General features: G+C 37.7%; 1 protein-coding gene across 1 annotated transcript in view; it reads left to right on the top strand.

The window, feature by feature from the left end:
- The window catches only part of NUP210 (nucleoporin 210), a 61,546-nt gene that overhangs the window by 28,303 nt on the left and 10,007 nt on the right, over window positions 1-23,236 (top strand). The window contains exons 15-31 of the mRNA XM_021409291.1: window positions 1,105-1,326; window positions 2,592-2,765; window positions 3,998-4,190; window positions 4,482-4,588; window positions 6,161-6,265; window positions 6,402-6,503; window positions 9,695-9,823; window positions 10,546-10,673; window positions 11,585-11,720; window positions 12,088-12,150; window positions 12,755-12,934; window positions 14,350-14,430; window positions 15,388-15,519; window positions 15,714-15,872; window positions 16,725-16,816; window positions 18,111-18,285; window positions 22,389-22,564. Coding sequence (XP_021264966.1) covers window positions 1,105-1,326; window positions 2,592-2,765; window positions 3,998-4,190; window positions 4,482-4,588; window positions 6,161-6,265; window positions 6,402-6,503; window positions 9,695-9,823; window positions 10,546-10,673; window positions 11,585-11,720; window positions 12,088-12,150; window positions 12,755-12,934; window positions 14,350-14,430; window positions 15,388-15,519; window positions 15,714-15,872; window positions 16,725-16,816; window positions 18,111-18,285; window positions 22,389-22,564 — 2,354 coding nt within the window. The remainder of the gene's footprint in view (window positions 1-1,104; window positions 1,327-2,591; window positions 2,766-3,997; window positions 4,191-4,481; window positions 4,589-6,160; window positions 6,266-6,401; window positions 6,504-9,694; window positions 9,824-10,545; window positions 10,674-11,584; window positions 11,721-12,087; window positions 12,151-12,754; window positions 12,935-14,349; window positions 14,431-15,387; window positions 15,520-15,713; window positions 15,873-16,724; window positions 16,817-18,110; window positions 18,286-22,388; window positions 22,565-23,236) is intronic.

The raw sequence follows: 23,236 nt of genomic DNA, 5'->3' as shown, positions 1-23,236 counted from the left end.
TAGATTAAGCACAATTTTAAAAAATCTGTGCTTAAATGTTATGTGCTTAAAAAATAAAGATAATTTTAAATCTGGGTTTAGGTAAGCTTCATACAGTGAAGATTTTTTTTCTTTAAAGCAGAGAACAATGATTTCCCCATTTTTTTTCCCCCTCTTTTCTGTAGAATAAAATATTTACGATGCTCAGAAATAGGGGACACCTGCATTTTTTCTGTCATATATCTATCATAAAAGAATTTATAGCATAAAAAGTAGGGGAAAAATAATCAGGAGTCAAAGGGCAGGCAGATGCTCAAGACTGAACCTTAGTTTTCCGTTGGGCTTTTACCTTTGCATTGCAAATATAGCCAGGGAGTAACTGGGAGAAAAGAGGAACATTTATGTCAGCTCTTTCCGTGCCTCTTCTCTTTCCTTTCTAAAGGCACCTGGGGAAGAACCGAACCATTCTTTCTTAGCTATTATTTATTTCTTACTAAAATCTTAAGTAAAATGAGGTTATGGAACACAAACTACAAATGGTTATTGTGTATTAACATGTGAAGCTTATTTCTGTGATGATGAACAGCACGGACTGTCCCGGTACATTAATCTGAAATTTATTGTAGAGGTTTGAAGTAAAAGTTCTGTAGAAAAATAACTACGTGCACAGAACTGTGCCGGAGAGAGCACTGTCAGGTGGGAGGATTTTTTGGATGAGCACAACTTGACACTATTTCATTTGTTAAAGTACTGTCTATTTAAAAAAAAAAAAAAAAAAATCTAATGTATTATGTCTGTGCTCAGACAAGTATGTTCAGGGTCTTACTCTTGTGGTAGCTCTTCATGAAAGAGATGAGATTAGAATGTAGATAACTTCTCTCTGCGTCCTTCAACTTCATTGAATAGAATCTGACTGCATAGACTTCAAGTAGGTGATAACTAATTGTTTTGGTACAATTTGCTTCTTAAATAATCAGGTGTACAAACCATTGCATAGAAAAATCATAGCTTAATCAAAATGACAAATAAATGTAGCAGTTCAACTAGGAATTAAATTTCTTTTGTAAAGAGCAACTGAAATATTCAACAATAAAATCATTAATCCTGAACTGTCATTCATTCCAGACTATTGATCCTCCATCTGTTGCTTTAGTGACTTTGGGTTCCTCTAAAGATATCTTATTTGAGGGAGGACCTAGACCTTGGGTACAAGAGCCTTCAAAGTTCTTTAGGAACATCACGGCTGAAGATGCAGAAAGTATTGGTCTTTCTTTATTTGGACCTCCTACATCTCGAAATAACATCCAGCATTGGGTTAGAGTATCCTGCAAAAGCCTGGGAGAGCAAGTAAGTACTGGAAGGTGTTTGTATCATCCTCCATCAGACATGGAGCTAAAGCAGCTGAGAACAGGCTTTGAACAGATTTATGATATGATGTATCTTTGAAATACTGAGTCGTTCTCGTTTTTATAAAAAGACAGTAAAAAGACTCACATAAGCACATTGTGTATGTATTTTGTTCATTGTGATGCTGATACAGGTTTTAGAGTGTTTCATAATGTTATGTTACAAGGTGGTTTATGATGAGTTTATTGCAGTATAAAGCCAAGTTGTAGTAACCTTATGTTTTAGAATGCTTTAGAACAGACAGCTCCTAATAACCACAGCATGTTTCAGTTTGCATAAATAGGAGCATAGCAGAAGACAGTAGGCTCACTGTTCAGTCTGACCTGCTCACCTGAACCGAGTTACCTGCCAGTGTAATTCTGTTTATTCAGACAAATAACAGTCATGTGAATGGCTGCAGTCACGTTGCACCTGGACTTTTCTCCATCCTGCAGAAGTAATTTGTTCTGCGTTGCTTACACTGGCCAGTTTGTAAAGCATTTAGTTTTGATTTCATTGTTTTCTCCTGTAATTTTGCAAGAGCTAAGCATTTCAGTGTGGCTGCCAAATTGATTAAATGTTTTCTTCAATGCATACTGTATAAAGTGTAGCTATTTCTGTACGTGCAAGTTCAGAAAGGACCAAACATCATTTTGTTGCCTATGATTGTGGATGCAGTGGCTGTCTGTCCTCAGTGTTGTCCAGAAGAGATCACATCTGTGTGGCTCTGGCTGGCGTTAGCGCAGAGGTGGATAAGGCAGATGGCCTAAGCTGCCTCAGCGTGCTGGGGAAGCCTTCTCTTTGTTTCCAGCTTGTGCTGCTGAAAGCTGAAGAGGGAATGCAAAATAAAAAATGTTTTAGAAATATTTAACTGGCTATAAATATTGTCTTTTTGCTGTTCTATTCACACGTCAACAAGGAAAAAATCCCTGCCTGTTGGATTTTAAAATTAGGATTTTTTTGCATCAAATTAAATAGTAGCAAGCATTAATACCTGGGAAAAGTTTCCAGGAATGATATTTTGATAATGATATAGAACTCTTCCTGAAATATGTGTATGCTTTTAAATCTTATTGTGACTTCATTGGTACTGTAAATCCACAAGGATCACATTTTGCTTGTTCCGACACCAGAGTATAACCAATATGTACGAAACAGAATATGCCTGAACCCAACCAAGTAGTCGTCTTCTGTCTCTTCACTTGCCTGTCTTCATAATTTTGTAGGTTATTGCTTTAACAGTTGGAAACAATCCCACTATGACCAACCCTTTTCCAGCAGTTGAGCCTGCTGTTGTGAAATTTATCTGTGCTGTCCCTTCACGACTCACTTTGACTCCTATTTATGGAAGTCCTCAGCTTGATCTCTCCTGTCCTTTGCTGCAACAAAACAAGCAGGTGGTAAGTCTGAGAAAAGTAACAGAAAAAGAATGTGTTCTTGTAACTTAAATCAGTATTTGGACTTCCGCATTAGAAAAAAGCAGTTGACTTGAATTTGTAAGGGTAAAAGCAACTACACTTGTATCATTGTCTACTTTTGCAGAGAACAATTGAATGTGAGTTTCCTGCAGTGGTTATTTGAATATGTTTATAAAGGGGCCTTGTCAGAAAACAGAAGGGTATGCAAAAGCCTATGGATAATGGCTTCTCACAAAAGAATCACTGCAAGAAGCCTTTCTGAGCTGTCTGAAAATGTAGTCTAAGCCGAAGGGAATGAGAGAAGGAAATCAGGTTGAACTTTTGTAACAGCAACAAAAAAAGGAGTGGGTGTATACATGTTTCCAGCAGATATTTATAAGTCTTTTTCCTTGTATCATTTCATTCTAATCTGGATATTCCAGTAGTATGTGGAGGCAGGTTTTACAATGCATGTTTACAAGTATATGTTTTTGTGTGTCCTATTACTAGAGGGGCAAACACTGACATGAAAATATCTATATGGCATGTGCAGTGTGTATGGTTTAATGGCATCAGGAGTACTGTTCAGCTTGAAAATCTAGGTCGCAGTACATGGACAACATGTATACATTATCAAGCATGATTTTTTTTCTCCCATTACCAAATGAATGCTGTCATATCTTCTCTGCCACGTAAAATGTGTTTCATCTTATTCATATTGCTAAGCATACATGCACGTCATCCTAGTTTGATAAAGCTGCAGTGAATATAGAGCTGATGAATCATTTTGTTATTTATTCTATGTAGCAGAAATGTTTACTTGTTTTTCTAGCTCTTGATGTGTCAGGAGTTGGACTACTTCAGTGCACTGCTATTGCTAACACATTTCACAAGATAAACACTAGAATTTAGCTCGATATCTGTCTTCTGACAAATGGCAACATTTTTTATTCTTTTGAATTCCAAAGGCAATGTACTTGAGGGGTGTAGTTTGGTTTTATTTTGGAAGAATTCAATTCACTGATTAAAAAGAAAAAAACACCAAAAAAACCCACCTTTGCAGTTGAAGTACAACTTAATGAGTTAGCATTGATGGCTCAGTTTAGTGAACATGACTCATGTACTGAGCGATGTGATAAATGTAATGGAACTCGAAATATAGTTGTTTTTTTTTTCTTCTAGTGATTAAAAATCCTCTTGCATCTTTTCAGATCAGAATATGTATTCTTTTTCAGGTTCCTGTTTCAAACTATCGCAATCCAGTGTTGGATTTGGCTGCTTATGACCAACACGGCAGTAAATTTGATAACTTCAGTTCTCTTAGTGTTACCTGGGAATCAACAAAATTGTCTTTAGCGAATGTTGAGCCTGATATGCCAATGGAACTAACTCTGAAGGATGATGGAAGTGGTCAGAAGAAAATGCATGGTACAAATTAGTTTAAATGAGCATTTCATTATTTGAAGCAGGCCAGGATTAAATCTATCTGGTAATGTTATCTTGATTAAAGAAATTCATGTAATCCGAAATCATATTTCAACTTGTTCTAAACATGCATTTTTAAGTGTGCATTAATTAACAAAAGCCAGCAAACAAATCCAGGTGTGTTTAGGGAAGAAAATCCTTGTCTTTTAGAATGACGGTGGAAGAGATTAACAGTGTACACTGTATATTTCTTCCCTCATAATAAGATGTATTTCACTTTTCGTGTCGTTCCAGGCTTACAAACTGTTCTAGTTCATCACAAGTCTGGAACTACTGCTATCTCTGCAACTGCAACAGGATACCAGCAGTCTCATCTCAAGGCAGCTAAAGTGAAAACACCGGTACTCAGAAAATTTTTTTTTTGCTACTGTTTCCCTGTGATGCTTAATGTATTGTGCTTCTTTGCGCTTCTTTTTCTTTCCTTGGTGCATAGTCATCTAAAAATAGGACAGCTCCATAAATGGCTCTGAAGACTGATTCATAACACTGGATTTTATAATATTAATGATTTTTCTTGATTTTTTTTGTTTTGTTTTGGTTATTTTTCCTCTCCATTGTGTTCTGCTACCAATATAAAATCTCCAATTCTTTTTTTCTTTTTCTTCTTTGTGATGTTTGGGCAAGTTTACAGACTATTGTTTCATTTAGTTCTGTTTTGATTCAGTCTTCTTTAGTGAGTTGGTGAAGCTCTGCTGCTTATACTGTAACTTACTGATAGTGACTAGATTATAGGGATAGTACTTTACCACCTAAGATACTGGATTTGATATCTTTTCTCTTAAGAAAATTGAGTTACAGTAAGGGTACCTTGTGTTCTTCAATCATTTTGTAATTTTCTGTACTCTGCTTTCTTAAAGCAATATTCAATATTCTTTCTTATGTCTAGAGATAACTAGAAACATGAATTCTGTAAACTTTCTCTCAAATTTGAAGACGTTTGTTGTATTTCAGTGTGGAATGTATGTGTGCAAAATGGTCCTGGAGTTCTCTTGACATTCTAGTCTTTATGTTTGGGAGAAATCTTTTTGTTGGTTGAAAGGAGCTGTCAACATAATTTCTGCTGCAGTTACTGTGGGCTTATGTGTTATTTGTGTAAATTAGATGACTGGCTTTTTTTCAAATGTATTAGAAGCAGTCTGCTACATTCTGCTTTCAAAACTATCCATGCTTACAGGTTTTTCTTACAAAAACTCAAAAATCTAATATGTGGTATATTAAGATGTCTTAATCACTGTTCCCTGTTTAAGTGGAACAGTCATTATCTCATTAGGGATAGAGAGCATCCTTTCTACATCAAGGAAATAATTCTACTAATAAGCTGAAATGGGTACATAATACTAACTTCCTCTAAAAAGCATTTTCCCTTTCTATGCTAATGTTGTTACAAATAAATAATTGGATTTGCATCTGGTCCAGCATTTATGTTTATATATAAGAGAGAATTTATTTTGGTTGCTTGCTAGAAAGAATCCTAAAAGTATTGAAACAGAAGAAATTATTATTTCTCTGTACTTGATTGTTCTGTATGAACTTAAAACCACATCCCTGAGTTAATATCCTATCAGTGTATATCAGACATGGTTAATTGATTCTGCCAGGTCTAGAATGCATAGGCCTTCGTTTGTTGGCATGGACAAAGATGCAGAATTTGACAGCGTGTCTTGTATATGACTTTAGATGTAGAAGAAAGCTTGCAGCTGAGAAGAATGTTAGCAGCTAATTACTATTTACTGATAATAAACTACAGATTAATTACTTGATCTTTTGGACATTCTCTTAACAGAAACTTTTCGAGATCTGACTCTTTGTTCGTCAGCTCTAAGCGTCCTTTCTTGCATGTACAAGAGACTTGCACTGTTTTTTAACTTCTAGTGTTTGCTATAACGCCTGGTAAATGGAATTGTTTCTTTCAGTATGAATCTCTTCTACCAGTGTCTGCCACTATTGAACTGATATTAGTGGAAGATGTAAAAGTCAGCCCTACTGATGTCACCATTTACAATCATCCTGACATTCAAGTAAGGAATTACTCTACTGCTTATTTAATTGAGGGAGGAAAGCATCAAGAATTATGACGTGTAAGTTTTAGCAAAGTGCTAGGAAGATGCACAATCTTATTTTGGGTGCTTCTCTATTTTTGTTATTGTTTTGCAGGCAGAACTGTTCATCAAAGAAGGTTCTGGATATTTTTTCATTAATACCAGTGTTGCAAACGTTGTCAGAGTGGCTCATGAGGAAACTCAAGGTATTGCTTTGGTGAGTGAAGTAACATGTCTTTCTGGCAGTCTGAATGTTTGTTTCTATTCCATGTCCTTTTTGATATTGGAAGGGACAACCTGTAGCCCACAATAAGGAGGTTAAGGGAACTGAACAGGATTACAGATCTTCTACAAAGCTCACGAAGTCTGTCTGGCACTTGCACTAATATATTGGTTTCATTCTTTTATTTTTACACTATATTCTTTTAGTAGAGATGTCAGAAATCTCTTGCTAGCACTTGAGGCAAATACACATACTGGAATTCAATTTTTAACAAATCCAATTTTTCTTAAGGAGAAAATATAATTAACTACTGCAGAATACTACAGTGGTGCAGTTGTATACTCTAGAGCAGAAAGAAGGCCTGGGTATGGAATTAACAAAAATGGGTGATCACACAGTTAGCTTTTATCCCAACAATAAAGATAGCTGCCTGATAGACTTGCTGTATTTCAGCCCACTGGCTGCCTGCACAATTTTCAAAGCTATCTGTCCAGTTCAGCTCTACTTGTTTTCTATAGGCATATAAAATAATGGTTACGCATCAGTACTATTGTGGCTTTATAGTAATGTGTGTGTGTGTGTGTGTGTGTATATATATATATATTATTTGAGTTCCTTATCAGGAGCCCTAGTTGAACTATGTATTTGTATGAAGTGTAATATGCGTCTCTTGTCACATCTTGCTGCTCTGATGAAATGAATTTGATTTGTAATACAGATAGTGCGTGTGTCTGGCAGTTTCCAAGAAATAATTAACTGCCTTTTCTGGTTTACTGCCTTAGTAAGGAGTAGTGAGATATCTGGGAGAATCCAAACTGACACATACTCACAAAAAATTCGCCTTAGTATGAGTTTAACCTCAAGTATTTCAAAATAATAGTGAAAACTGTGAAAGAAATATAGATACATCTTTGTGGAAGTGAGATTAGAATCTATAAATCAAGCTTGTGTAAACTTTAATGATTATTTTAATTAACAGACAGATTCGTAGATGCTGGGGGATGGGGGTTCTCCCAGTAGCTATGAGGGCTGCTCCAAAAGCAATGCCTCCTATTTTATTCCTCCACGACGTCGGAGGCAGATGTTGTTGGTTTGGCAGTAGAGGCTGAACCTTCCTCACCAGTACTGCATTACATTTTATTGCTGTGCAACAGATGGCAGCAGAGGGGCAGCCTGACAGAATGGTGTCTGACATGGAAGTGTGTATGAAGCAAACGGATGGAATTGAATTCCTTCATGCAAAAAAAAAAATGACACCTACTACTGACATTCATTGAATTGCTTGCTGCATGTTGTTGGGGACCAAAGAGTGGATGTGAGCACAAGGAGGGGTGGGCAATGAGTTTTATCGGTAGTGACTGGGTTCCCTCCCCTGGTGCAAGTGTTTAAGAGCGTGGCATGCAGGCTCTTGTTCATCCCTGTCAAAAATGCAGAGCTAATGGTTGTTACTATTTGAAAAATAATGTTTTTGTAGCTGAGAATTCGCTCTATGAAATTGTGTTATTGTGTTCTTTGTATGTGTTGCAGTTTCCATGGAAATGAATAAGAGGCATTGCTTTTGGAGCAACTTCCGTATATATGTATGGGGATGACATCTGTATGTTTGACAATTATCAGACATGAAATTGAGAGTTTTTCCTGTATCAAATAGTTTTCTAAACAATACTCAAATAGGGATCTAAGAAAAGATTAATGGGCGAGGGTAACACAAACTGTAGACTCATGTTATACATCGCAAGCACGATTTGATTTACAGAATGCAATATCCTGGTTTCATTGAAAGAAGTAGTTGCTGAAGTGTATGATGGAAGCTTACCATGCTGTATTTAGAAGTAGGACTTTGTATATTCTGTGTCATCATGCTCCTCTGTTATCCCAATTCTCATTCTGCACTTTCCTCATTCCTGGTCATTTTCTAGTCCGTGAGGCAAGATAGGCAGTGAATGAATCCAGGGTACGGATCTGCCACAGCCGTGATTCAGGCAGGAATCTTTGCACTAGCAGTAGCAGCTGGAGGATTGTTTCAGTACAGTAGTGCTACATAGAGGTACTTTGTATTTACAAGATGAAGGCCAGTATCAAATTGTTCTTTACCCATTGCAATACTGCAGTCATAGAATCGTAGAATTGCTCGGGTTGGAACAGACCTTCAAGATCATCAAGTCCAACCGCAACCTAACCATACTGCTCTAACAGCCCGCTGCTAAATCATGTCCCCGAGCTCCACATCCAAATGGTTTTTAAACACATTCGGGGATGGTGACTCAACCACCTCCCTGGGGAGCCTGTTCCAGTGCTTAACAACCCTTTCTGTAAAGAAGTTTTTCCTGATATCCAATGAAACATTCCTGATTGCATAAACTCAGAATGGCTAATGATAGGACAAAATTATTTAGAACTGGGATCTGAAAAGGTAACTCATATCTACAGTGATACTGGAATATGTGCTGTAGGGCGGCACTTCTGAACCCGTCAAATTATTCCAGCATTCTGTCCAGTTCAGGGTGATTTGCTATCATGGTATGTCATTCTGATTTTGTAATATCAATTAGAGTTACTTTCTGATCTCCCTATGAAGGTTTCTACAAACTTCTCTACTAGAAGATGCAATTAAAATGCAGTTATGGTTGACATGATCTCAGCCCAGGATATGAGATGCATTCTAAAGTGAAAAACAATAAAACTGTCTATTTGGATTGTAGAATTCATTACATAAGAAATGAAAAGGATGCAGATTATTTGAAAGAGAATTCTTCTTAAACTTATCAGTAACAAATAAATTTGTACTTCACAAGATAAATTAGTTGCTTCCCAGGCATAGTCTCTAACCCTAAGTCTTTTTCAAATCATTTTGTTTCTCAGTCCTTTAGGATAAGAGTTGCATTAATTGATTTGTTGTGTATGTTGTCCTTCTGATGGCGGAAGGAGGTTAACAGGATGCCAGACATGTTTCTAGATGAAAATTCTTTAATTCAATTGCTGCCCAGAGGGTGTTTATACTAGCTCAGTAGTATGATACCAGTTAAATATGTTTTAGTTCTTCAGTGGAGGAATTATCTCTGTTGAAGGCTTGGTGTCTTCTGCATGAAACTGCTTCTGCCCTATATGGGAAAGAAATTTTGTTCTATAAGTGACAGGCAAATAAAAATAAGAACTGCTATAACAGAATTTTCGTTTGGTTGTAGGTGCATCCTCTGCTTCCAGGATCAGTGACTGTAATGATTCACGACTTGTGTTTGGCTTTCCCTGTGCCAGCCAAAGCTGAAATTTATGTCTCTGATATACAGGAACTGTATGTCCGAGTGGTTGACAAGGTTAGTATCTTTGAAACAGTGTTAACAGCTGATCCAGATTGCCGTGATTCTTCATGCAGATCATGAGCATAAAGCTAAGAAGTGTACAAGGTGATGCTGTGTAGTAGTTAGGGTCCTCTACTACAGCTGTGTGACCTTAGAGAAGAAATAGTTTTACCTCCCTGCACCTGCTTCTCCCTCCAAATTTATCGTTTTATAAGTCTTTCAGAGTATCATGTGTCTCCTATTTCATATTCAGCACAGCTACAATCTCAGCTTTTGCCCTTACACATCAATGTTAATTCATAATTTATATGAACATGCTAATTTACATTTCCTGTTGTTTGAAATGCATGAGAGCTATACTTTTAGGAGTATATTTTGCCCCAAGATCATTTTCTGTATGTCATGCTTTGAAAATGAACACCAAAAAATGTCCACCTCACTTTACTTGCCAGCTTCAGTGTGTCTTACGCAGAATAAGTGCTGATATTTCTGGATGTTTTAATTACATCCTTGCCAACTGAAAGACCTGAATTCATTTATTTAATTTGACAATAAGTATAGCTGACAGGAATTATTCTTTAAAATCAGCATGTATCTGACCTTTGGGTCTTCTCTCTTAAAATTCTCTCTGCTCTATTAAAAGTGTAATATGAAAGTAAAGAACATGTATACCTATAAATAAGAATTATTTTTAAAGTAGTTAAAATGAAAAATGACTGGATTTGACTGTATTTCAGGTGGAGATTGGAAAAACAGTTAAGGCTTTCATCAGAGTTCTGGATGACTCTAAGAGGCCTTTTCTGGCTAAATACTTCGCTGTTATGGATCTAAAACTAAGAGCAGCATCCCAGATTGTTTCACTTGTGTAAGTTCATGGATTTTTTTTTCCTGTTAATCTGCAAACGTTTACAGGCAGAATAAGCAAAAAATTAGTAAAGGTACTGTCTTGGAGGTACAGTAGTGTGCAGTTGCTGATGTTTTCATGATGAGATCATTTCAAAGGTTGTGTTTCTACAGTAGACCTTCAAGGTTTTAATTATCTGCTAGATGTCTTTAAAAATGCCTTAGATAGCCCTCTAAGTCTGGTTGGCTGATGAATGAAGCTGTGTTCATATGCTGTAACATTTCATGGAGCCTCAAGCATCTTGGAAGCAGTGACTTTGCAAACCACGTCAGATGAAATACTGTGCTTGTGGAGGCGTTTTGTTGTATAGCTCGTTCTGTCTGCTTGTTATGAACACGTAGATTAAATCCTCATATTGCCTAGAAGCTTTTTACTTTTTAGGCTCAAAGCACAATGATTAAAATCACAGAAAAAAGTTCTTGGACAGCTGAATTTTAGCGTTCAGATAATCAGTAAAACAAGCATTCCACTTTGTATAGGGAAGTGTGTGAGCTTTTATGTATACATTATGCAGTACTGCCTCGGTGTACCCATCTCACTCCATTAAGGAGTGTCAAAGTATGGATTTGAAGCCTGTGCCACTATTGCCCGTTCCTGTCAAGTTGTCAGTGGGTTCCCTGACAGAATTTTGGCCTATGCCAACTAATGCTTTTGTTTCGTTATCATTTGAAGTATTTCATTTCAAGAAGAAATACGGGCTATAGCTGTTTCCTGTAACCATGACAGTTGTAGATGGTACATAATTTTGTCTAACATATAGTCAAATAATAATTCTTATGATAAAGCTAGTATGCAGTAAATAACTCCCTTGTGTTTGTTATTCATATAATTTATTCAGTGAACTTCTCTATTTTAATCTTTCTTTGCTACAGCCCACTTGATGAAGCCCTTGATGACCACACTGCTGCTTTCCTAGTGCACGGGATAGCCATAGGTCAGACTAGTCTTACTGCAACTGTTGCTGACAAAAGAGGACAAAGAATCAATTCTGCTCCACAACAGATTGAAGTAAATAATTTCAGATTACATATGTCTGTTTAAAAAAAAAAACAAAACAAAAACAACAACAAAAAACCACCTATGTTAGCACAGGAATATTGTCATATTGTCATTGATATATTGTATAATGATTACTTTGCCAGAATAATCTATTCTGCCCAGAAATTACTTTCTAGTCTGTTTCTGATTTTGATGCTTTTCTACTACAAGTGATGAGTTGAGTTTCTGCATGCTCAATTTACTGTAATTAAGCAAATAGAGACACAGTTTTACACTTGAGAATATATAATGTTTTGTGAAATAATTTGATCAAAAGAGCATGAACACATGTATTCAGTATTTCTTTTTCTTTTTTTTTTTTTTTTTCCTTTTTGAGGTCTTTCCTCCATTTAGGCTACTACCAAGGAAAGTGACACTAATTATAGGAGCCATGATTCAGGTAAGGCATCTTCTGATGTATTTTCTTTTACTTGTAATTTCTATTTTAAAATAAAAGCATACAACTTATTTTTTCAGGTATTTAGCTTTGCAATTTAGCTGTATTTACACTGAGTGTCCTTCCCAAGAAGTTTTATTTTTGAGCTGCCATACATTTGACTGTATTACTGGATCAAAACTTTTGTATTTGTTTGTGTCAAGAGAGTGTAAGCTCTTTCAGTGTTGAATACCAGGAGAGCATTAGTGAATCTGTCCCCTGCATGAAATTAAGCACAGTGGTCTAGTTATACAAACTGAAACACAGAGCAGAGTTCTATCATGTGGAATGAAGAGAAAGTGAAGTATATTTTTTTCTTAACTTATCTGGACTGTCACACTATACAGAGCACCCAGCCCATTTTTCTCACTTCGCTTCACATACTTCCCAGTCCAACACCATGGATGAACCAGTGTGCAAGAGAAAATGAGCTGAGAGGTTCTGTGGTAATGTTCAGCATTTTACTGAGACATAGCGGTGCTGAGCAGGAAAGATGTTACATTGTGATGTTAACCAGAACGAATATTTGATGAATAAATTTAGTTGGTTTGTGTGCTTTTATTTATAGATCACTTCAGAAGGAGGCCCTCAACCTCAATCCAACATCATTTTCTCCATCACTGATGAGAAGATCGCATCAGTGAACAGCACTGGACTCATCAGAGGAGTGGCAATAGGGAATGGGACAGTAACGGGCGTGGTGCAAGCTGTTGATGCAGAGACAGGGAAGCTTGTTGTGGTGTCCCAGGTGATTTTTTTTTTTTTTTAAGGGACTGTTTCAGGCTGAAAAAGTCTCTAACCCATGAATTTGGATGAAAAGGGGCAAACAGTCTTTTTGCATTAGTACTGTCATCTTCTGTACTTGGCTGAATTTTCAGTTCTCTAAGGAAACTAGTGTTTCTTACTACCTGGCATGTGATCTTATGTATTTGCTGACACAAGAGATACCTTGAACAGATAGCTAAGGGCTAAATCTTCCTGTACTTTAAAATCTAAGTTCTACCAATATCTCAGGGAGTCTTTACCAATGGTCTGTTTGATATCCGTGGACTTGAAAAGCTCATTTCAAAAAACCTTTCTCAAACAGCAGAAGGCTGTCCTTCTCTGCATTGCCATATATTTTAGCTGCATCTCGTCAGTAGATGTCAGAAGGTAACTGTTTCCTAAGGAATCTGTTGTCTCTTAAGCTGTAGACAGGCTGTGGAAAATGTTCTCATCTTGTGTTGTGGTTTAAATCCATCTACAGACTTCAAGCATTGAATCGCTGACTTCTACCTATGTCTATGTCCATGCAATTTGCTACTAGCTGAGTGGGCAGGAGCTGCCAAGCAGGCCTCTAGGGAGCGCAGGTCCCTTGGACTAGCATGGCGTTCAGAACGACAGCTGGCACAGAGCTCGTGGCTCTTTATTTGAAGTAAAGTGTGGAGGGGTGCTGCTGCTACAGAGCTCTGCTACTTGAAAGATGTTAAGATGTTGCCAAGAGGAGATAAAGTAACCTTACTAACTAATAAAATGCATGTTCGTATAGGTACATGCACACATGCCCTCTGTCGTTCAGGACCAGCAGTCTGTCCTGATGTTTGTCCGGAAGTGGAATGAACTTAAAAGTTGAATCTGTTGCTCAGTGAGGGCCAGATCTGGCAGCTTACTGTAGGAATAAAATGCTGTCAGGAGTATAGGATATGTGAAGAGAAGACATCAGAGTGCCATAAAGATCATACTTTTATTCTTGATTATCCTCATTGCTATTTTCTGTTCTCATTTCCTTCTCATTCTGTTGATGTCGTCTTGTTTATTTGTTTTGCTTTGTTTACCTTCTGGGATTATTCATCCTTCTCCCATTAGCAACTATAATCTAGTCACGTGCTGTCTGTCACCTCTCAGCTCCATCATTCATCATGTCAGGAGCTCTGAGCAGAGTGGTGACTCTGTTTTGGTTAATTTAGGTGGTATTTTTAAGAACCTTTCAATTTACCAAGGAAGGTAATTCTTTCGTAGTCTTTTACAATCTTACTGACTTGTGTTCTTCTGTATTTTTTTGCAATAAATCGCATGCAAATCACATGATGAGAGTGATTAGATAATAACAAAGTAGTAATTAGATCTTGAAATCGAGTTCATGTTTAATAAATGCTTACAATGCCTTCCCTTCTTCCTTTTTAGGACAAAGTGGAAGTTGAAGTAGTGCAGCTGACAGCTGTTAGAATTCGAGCACCAATTACACGTATGAAAACCGGCACACAGGTCAGTTGATTTATGATTAGCTTGTGTTACTTTAAAAATGTGACCTGCAATTTGTGACCCTTCATGATTAGATCATCTGATAATATCACCAAAGCTCTGAGTGGCCTCCTGCTTCAAGTGGTACCACTGCTGATACAGGAATCAATGTGATTTCAGTGGCAGAGCTCCAGAGCTGAATATAGTAAAGAAAGCAAATCAGGACAAGTTTGCCTTGTGTACCAGGTAATTTTTAGAAATTCAGACCTGGCTGAAGGAGTATTATTTCATCATTCTAAAGAATGGTTCTTTCGTCTTGATTCTATGTGCAGTGGAGGCTTCCCTCCCTTATGTGTTAATAATCTATGATGTATCTGCTATATCCAGTACAGATATCATTCAGATTATTTTTAAACAGGTTGTATTCACAGCCTGTATTTCTCCTATTAACTACATACCCAAAAATTGCCAGTGATGTTAAGTCATTAGTCTCAGGCAACTTAATTGAGTTGGGGATTAAAACCCAAAAGTTGTTAAAATCTCAGTTTTGAGTTAATATGTTGCTTAATTTGGAGAGATGAAAAAAGAAGGATGTTGTCCAGAGCAACTTGTTAATCAAAGAGAGCATCTGGTCAAAGATGTAGAAAACATGAGCATATGACTTAACTAAGATGAAGTGATTTGGTGCTACAAATGGAACAAATAACTGAACAAATCTTTTCTGATGGAAAATTAGTACTTTTTTTTTTTTTTTGCAGAGCAGGTAGCAAATGAGAAAGAATCAAAACTTTCCTCTTACAAGATGGTGGTCATTCAGATTTTCTGCATGGTACACCCTTGCAATGTATATAGTAGCCAAAAATTTTTCTTTAATAAGAAGTACCATATCTTGATCAATTAATTGCAAGTTTAATGGTTTGCTCTGTGCAGATTTAGTGATCATCTTGGAATTACCTAAGAAAGTGGTTTCTCTGTTTCTAGATGCCAGTTTATGTGATGGGCATCACCAGCAGTCAGACACCTTTTTCGTTTGGCAATGCAGTACCAGGATTGACATTCCACTGGTCTGTCACAAAGAGAGATACTCTGGACATAAAGACAAGACACAGTGAGGTAATGGTGTGTATGTCTGTACACAATTGTATGTATGTGTATCTTGGGAAAAGGAAACTGCTACACAATGAGAATTGAGAAGATATCACTGCTGAAAATCAAAGGGCCATTGTTGGTACTGGGTGTGATCCTTCCTCTATATCAATATCAACTCTTTCCATGAGTAAAATTTTAATCACTTTCTCCTGTCCAAGGCTTCTTTTCAGCTTCCTGCAAAATATAACTTTGCAATGGATGTTTATGGCAGAGTAAAGGGAAGAACAGGCCTGAAAGTTGTTGTGAAGGTTCTCGACCCCACAGCCAACCAGTTTTACAACATGGCAAGAGAACTGTCTGATGAAATCCAAATTCAGGTATGATGATGTTATGTAATTCTTTAATGTATATTTCAGAGCTGAATTAAAGTCTGTACTTGAAGCCGGAAATTTGAAATACAAAATTTTGACTTTGTTTCATCTTTGAGCTCTTCCTGTTGTTTTATACTTTGCCTCTATTTGGAGGCAGCTGCTGGCAGGTTCTTGCACTGAATTGCCACATAATGACATATTGCCTGAATCATGAAATTCACAAGTTAGTTTCTGGTGTAGAACACCTGAAATTGAGATGATTTGTGTTTTGCAGTTAAGGAGTGTTATTAGAGCTGTATGAAAACCTTGGTTCTGTAGTACCTCTCTGCATGCTAGTACCATCTGCATATAGTGCTTACTTGTATGTCTGTGCAAGAACGTTAATTTGAATCAGGAATCATTTCCTGAAATGAATCTCCTGGTTGTTCCCACTTACCATGCTTTGAAGAGCAGTTTCAGAGTATGTGAAGTGGAATCCTTTACAAAAGCTGAGGGATGTGTTTGAGGAAGCCTTGTACTTCTGTGGACCTTGTATCCACGGGATCAGATTAGAGATAGTCTCAAGTAATCTGGGTGAATGTGGGGTCTCCAACTCTGCTTCACTTGACAAATATGCTTCATTGTTCATACTGCTTGATAGTGTCAGTAGAACCATAGAAATGAATGCTCTTCAGAATAATGTGTAGAAGATGCTGTGTATCCCATTCTCAAATATTCATGTTATATGTAAGGTTATAGAGGTTGGTGGGGTTTTTTGTTTGTTTGTTTTGGTGTATTTCCGTTGTTCTGAAGATGAAATAAATGGAACTAATGACTTGCTGTGTACAGCAGTAGGCTAAGGTGCTTTTTATTTTCCAGGTATTTGAAAAACTTCATCTAGTCACTCCAGAAGTGGAAACAGAACAGATCTTAATGTCACCAAATTCCTTTATTAAACTTCAGACAAACAGGTTAAAGACCATTTTTCATACTCTGATTTGTGTCATCAGTTTATCAAAACTAGCAATTCTGTTCAAAATAACTTCTGTTCTTTCAGCCTGTTAAAAAAGTACTACAGTATACTAGTATAATACACAGCTTATCTGATGATGAATAGTATATTTCTGTACTCTTGGTCTCCGTCAAATCTTGCACTTGTTAGATTGTAGTTTGATGACTTTTCCAATATTTGGGACTTCTAGATGCTTCTTTTAAAAGATGCTGAGCCAGGAAGCAGTAGCGTGCTTCCACTAGAGTTTTTATGGGCAATCAAGGCTTTATGGAAAATAGCTTTATGTATTTCTTGCACAGAGGCTGTGACTGGATTTTTGAGATGAAAACGTCTTTTTCAAATGCGATGCCATTTTTATAGTTCATTTTCAGGCTCGTTTCAGGCTTAATATTTGGTTACTTTTCAAAGCGATTTTCTGATTAATTCATGATTAAGTTGCTAGACAGCAGCTCTTAAAATTTTGTCCTATTATCTTTGTTATCTGCTGTTAGAGTCCCTATGTCTAAACTCTACCATCAAAAAGAATTGCACATTTGCCAAGTAAAGGGCAATGAAAATACAGTTTGAATGCAGGGCTTCCTAGGATAGAGTATTTCTATCTGCATGGAAGAGCTTGGGAGTAAAATGAAAATAGTTATTACGGTATTTCAGAACTTGTGATGTTATACTCAAAAGCAGCTAATGTCTCAGAATGCCAACCACTGAGTTTTTGTATATGCTCACTTTATTAATATGCAAATACCATGCTGAAAGCTATTCCAGAAATTAACCTTGTCTGCAAAACCATTTCCTGGAAGCTGATGAGATCTACTTAATCATGTCCCTGACTTTATCTCTAATACCAGCATTGACCCAGCCTTAAATATTGTTTGCAGAAGATGACTGCAGAAGCTGCATGTAGCAGTCTTAGCCAATATTATTTGGAATCAAGTTTGCATTAGGGAATGACAACACGCAGCGGACAGCAGCTAGATTTCAATACACTCCTAAACGCAGATGAGAGTTTTACCAAGTGAGCTTGAATCAGAGGAACTTTTCTTTCTTTGATTGGAGCACGTTGTTCTCAGCTCTTATTGCAAAGATATGGGAAAACAGATACCAGTTAAGACTGTCTTAGATTTGCATAACATATTGGTGTAATTTTTTGTTTTACCTATTTATGGAAGTTCTCTGGTTTTGCTCTTGTTTTCTCTTGTCTCTTCCATCTTTGTATGTTTGATTAATTTGTGTTGTTTTCTTTTATTTTCCTTAAGGGATCGAGTGGCTTCACTGAATTACCGTGTCCTGGATGGCCCAGATAAAGTGCCTGTTGTGAAAATTGATGAGAGAGGTTTCCTTAACTCTGGGTCTTTGATAGGTTCATCAACAATTGAAGTAGTTTCACAAGAATCATTTGGGATTAATCAGACCATTGTAGCTGCTGTTAAGGTAACATTTTTCTCTTTCTCTTGGCTAGAGTCAAACTGATGTAGTTTTCCGTTACAATTTTTATTACTGCAACAGAGTCAGTAATCTGTATACTTTAGATTTCAATTCTGAAAAATATAAAGTAGAGGAATTAATAGTCAGTTGTGGGCTTTGAAGAGTTTACAAGCTAGATAAGTAAAGATTGAATCCCAGCAAATTCTTAAATATGGTATGTGTTACAAAAAGGCCTTTGTGTACCTATGCCTTTAAAGGCTTGTCTTTGGAAAAAAAAAAATCTCTTAGAAGGTTGGTAACTATAGAAGATTTTTTTTAAAAGGAAAAATGCTACTGTCATAAGCATGCATTTGGCATTACATGGAAAAGGTGATATCTGGGTGATGATTATAAATACAGCATGTCTTATGAGGCATGTGATACCTAGATTTTCTGGATATCAGATGTAACTGTACAGCTCCAAAATTTAGTTTTCTCCGCTGCTTTCCAGCAATTCAGATTTTATACAATGAGAGCCTCTGCATGAGAGGCACAACTTATCAGTGCCACAAGTTAGCTGATGTTCCATGTGTTTGGCAAGCCGAGTGCCTTAGGGAAATGCAGATATGTAGCAAAACTCAACAGTTTTGTTTCAGGCAAATTAAACATCTTTCTTGCCCAAAATTTCATCTCTTAAACTGAATGCTATTAGGCTAAGTATACTGCATCTTACTGACTGGGCACTTAGGACCCTAAGGGAAGATATTGAAAGACTAAGTAACCTGGATCTGTTCAGCCTGAGGAAATGAAGACTGAGGGGGGATCCAATAAATGTTTATAAATATCTGAAGTGAGGTGGGAGACGAATGAGGCTAGGCTCTTCTCAGTGTTGCATAGTGATAGGACAAGGAGCAATGGCCTAAAGCTTGAACATAGGAAGTTCCATACTAAAATGCTGAAGAACTTCTTGTGATAAGGGTGACGGAGCACTGGAACAGGCTGCTCAGAGAGGTTGTGGAGTCTCCTTCTATGGAGATATTCAAGACTCATCTGGACACGTACCTGTGCAACTTATTGTAGGGCGCCTGCTGTAGCAGGGGGGGGTTGAACTCTGTGATCTCTGGAGGTCCCTTCCAAGCTCTGCAATACATCCTTTATTTCTGTTTGAATGTCCTTGTCCCAAGAACTTTATTCATCTGGCAATGTGAGCCTTGAGATACCCACTGCTCCACTTCCTCATATTCCTTTTTACTCTGTCAGCATGTTTCCAGTATGTCCCAGCTAAAAGAGGAACACAGTTAATTAAAGTGCTGACTTTGAATTATATGTAAGTTAGTTATCATAATCACAGGGAAATGGCTTGATTGTGTTTTTTATTATTAATCTTCTTCTACCATAATATTCAGATTTGTCTGTAGAATAACACGTAGATTTGTCATCCTGGGAGGAGAATGAAAAAAGAAATGATGGCTGGGTTTCACTAATGCTACTCCTGCTGCTAGGTGGTGGCAAATAAATTCATACAGCTCTGTAATAGGTGACCTTGTTTCCTCCCTTCACTGCTGGATCTAGCCAGTGAAAGACATCTAATGACTTGGGAGATGGCTCAAATGACATTTAGTCAGCATACAGAGGTACTGAAGTTAAATTCTCCCTTTGTGCATGCTTTCAGTATAAAGTTATGGCATTGCAGAATTGCGGAGTCAGCGCAGTACAGTTTTAAGTCTTTGAAATCTTTCTAGTAAAAACCATCTCTGTTCAGCACCTTGTACAACAGATTTGTTTTCCTGTAATTATTAGGACCATACTAGTTTTATGGAAGAAGCATTTTTAACCCCCCCCCAAAAACCTCATAAGTTCAGAAATTACTGTTGTCTTCCATTTATATATGAAGGACTTGTGTTTGAGTGGTTTTGCTGAAGGTCATGTAGAAAAATTTGTGACAGAACAGCAGATAAGTGTGAATCTTGTGTCATTGTAAGGCTGAGTTTTCTCCTTCATGCTGTCCTTCCTTATCATAAGTTCTTGTTTTGTCTGTTTACAACTATCTGCAATTAAGACCCAAGCTGCTGTAGCAGCATCACTTAATGCTTAGACCTTCAGCGTCGCTCAAAAACAGACTTTTATAAGGAGGACAGTGGAAGTAAGAGGAGATGGTGTGCAAAACCTTAGCATGGAAGCAAGCTGTGCACAGCCTTACTGATGGTGCTTAGTTGAAAAAAAATGTGTGTATATATATATCTAAACAGCAAGTACTTCAAAACCTTAGATGTTTTAACAGTAAATAGCTGTTTTCATCAATATTAAATTTAGCAGTTGTCCCTTGTGGGCCAGTTTCTGAAATCTTAAAGTAAAGCCAGCCAGAAAATCTGTCAGGGCAGTAGCATTTTTGGTAGCTCGTTGCTTCAGCTCTAGTTGGGCAGATGACTACGCACTGATATTTTAACTTATTATATTAGCTTGTAGAGTAGACAGTTGCATATACTGATATTTTAGCCACTTTTTTTTTAGATGCACCACAGATGCCATTTGCTTGAGGCCAAATTTGTCCTTTCCCTTTTAAGTTTTGACATGTACATTTTCAGATTGCGGACTTGTACATTTTAGCTTGAACCTCTTAGGTCAGAATAAAGGAATTTCCTACAAGATAAGCTTGAGGGCTTTGTTTAAAATAGTTTTATATATATATATATTTCAGGGTTTTTTCTTTCTTTTTCCTTCCATTACTTATTTTCCAAAAGCTGTAACAAGGAATAGGTAATTTTCTCTCTTTCATTGTGTATTTTTGTTAGTTAACTTAGCTAAGTTAATCAAGGCTAGCAATGCATTTAAATAAAAGGTAGTAAGGTCTTTATCTTGAGATATACTTCCTTCAAAGGAGCGATAGTACAAAAATGTAAGGATGTGCACACGTGTGGATAGTCTGTCAGACTTCTCTAAATTCTTTAGAGCAGAAGTCCCTAACTTCTGTCTTGGTTGAGGAGAGGCAGCAAAATGCAGCCTGCTGACCAGCTAGGATTGATCAGATGCTAGCCCTGACTGCTCTTATCTCTTGCACTTCTATCAGCCTGAGCCTCAGAGGAAGGCCTGGCTACAGCATCATACAGCCAGCAGTGCCAAGGCGAGTGAGCCCAGCCACGGGTCAGAAAGCACACCTGCACAGAACCCCAAGAGGGAAGATTATGGGTGTAGCTTCTTGCCACCTCTGGAAGCCCCACTGTTAGACCACAGCAGGCCTGGCTAAGGGCAGCAGTTTGTAGTCTCTGTGATGTTATTCCACTGGGATTACCAGGGAGCAGCTTTGCGGTTATGGCTCCTGTGTTCTTCTCTGAGCAAACCTCCCACACAGAGCCATGGCTGTTAGAATCTGCCCACATCATCTCGGTTGTCTCACCCGGCACAAGGGAATTGGGCAAGCAGCAACCGTTTTATCCTCTTACTCTCGCAAACACTGCAAGTTACTCCTGTTCTGGTAACAGAGGAACGAGTTACTTGGAGAACTCCTTGGAGAGAAGTCTTGGGAAAGCGTTTCCTCTTGCATACCCAGGGAGACTGAACAGTTTTTCCTTATATGATAACAGTGTATTTTCAGAGGTCTGCATCAATATTCCTGTCTTCAGTTCCCAGTGCTATTACAGAAAAATAACAAGAAATGTCTGGTGGGAGGGTGTAAAGAAGGCACGTTCCTCTTGGGGGTGGACAGTGTCAAGACAAGATGGAATGCACACAAATTGAAGCACAAGAAACTCTGTGTGAATGCAGGGAAACACCGTGAGGGCTGTCAAACAATGACGCAGGTTGCCCAGAGATATTGTTGAGTCTGTCTTGGAGGTTTTCAAAATCTGACTGTGCGTGATCCTGGGCATCTGGTTGTAGGTAACTCTGCCTGAGTAGGGTGGCTTAGCCTAGGCGGCCTCCAGAGGCCCATTTCAAGCACAGCTCTTCTGTGAAATACAGGTACTGGTAATAAAAGCCCTGTGTCTCAGTACTGTCATATGGTTAAACATACAGGAAGTGATTTTTGAAGGAGGCTTTATATGTTTGCATAGTAAGAATGCTTTTAGGGTAACTGTTTTTATAGAGGAACCAAAAAAAGGCTATTAAAATTTTTCACTCCTGATATTTTACAGGTCTACCCCATCTCATACCTAAGAATCTCCATGAGTCCTATTCTGCGTACACAAAACAAGGAGGCATTACTGGCTTTACCCCTGGGAGTGACACTGACATTTACAGTCCATTTTCATGATAACTCTGGAGATACTTTCCATTCACATAACTCTGTACTCAACTTCGCAACAAACAGGTAGGTGTCTGTCACAGGATTTAATTACAGAGAACACATAATGCCAAATGCATGTAGCCTGATCACAGCAAGGAACAAAGATTGTTCCAAAGATATCAGCTGAAGATATAGCCTGGACTGGGATTAGAAAAGAAAGAATTTCATCTCTGAGGTCTTCAGAGGCAGTGTGGAAGAAAAAAGAGTTCCAGTTGGTAATCGATAGTCTCTAGCAAATGGAAAGTTGCTCAGATAAACGTGATCCCTAGTGGGGCCTGCTGGGGTACATTTCTGCTCTAAGTGACTCTGAATCACCAGATTGCATGCATCAGCAGCCTATATAAACAATTGATCTTATTAACATTTGCTTCATCTTGCCTCTCCTTTTCTTCTAGAGCCTTTTTACACTGACTCACATCTTATATAAGATTTTCTGGTTCAGGGGCTGTCTCTTCAGATAAGCTTGTACAGCCTTTGTCTGGCAGAGCCAAGCCTCACACAAACTTCTGCTTTTTGCCTCAAAAACTAATAAATATCACAAAACAACCCTCTTTGTTCATTAGTAAGCAGTGATTAATTCCATTACTATAACATAGTGTGTTTTGTGCAGAGCACATCATGGTTACAACTCAGATCATGATTTAAAAACATGGGGTTGAGGTTTCGGAAGGGAAAGAAGGTGAATGCAAGATTTTC

Source organism: Numida meleagris, chromosome 11, assembly GCF_002078875.1.
Source record: "Numida meleagris isolate 19003 breed g44 Domestic line chromosome 11, NumMel1.0, whole genome shotgun sequence".
In the NCBI taxonomy this organism is placed as follows: Eukaryota; Metazoa; Chordata; class Aves; order Galliformes; family Numididae; genus Numida; species Numida meleagris.
The sequence above is the reverse complement of the archived record's forward strand: the minus strand, read 5'-3'. Positions and strand labels throughout refer to the sequence as shown.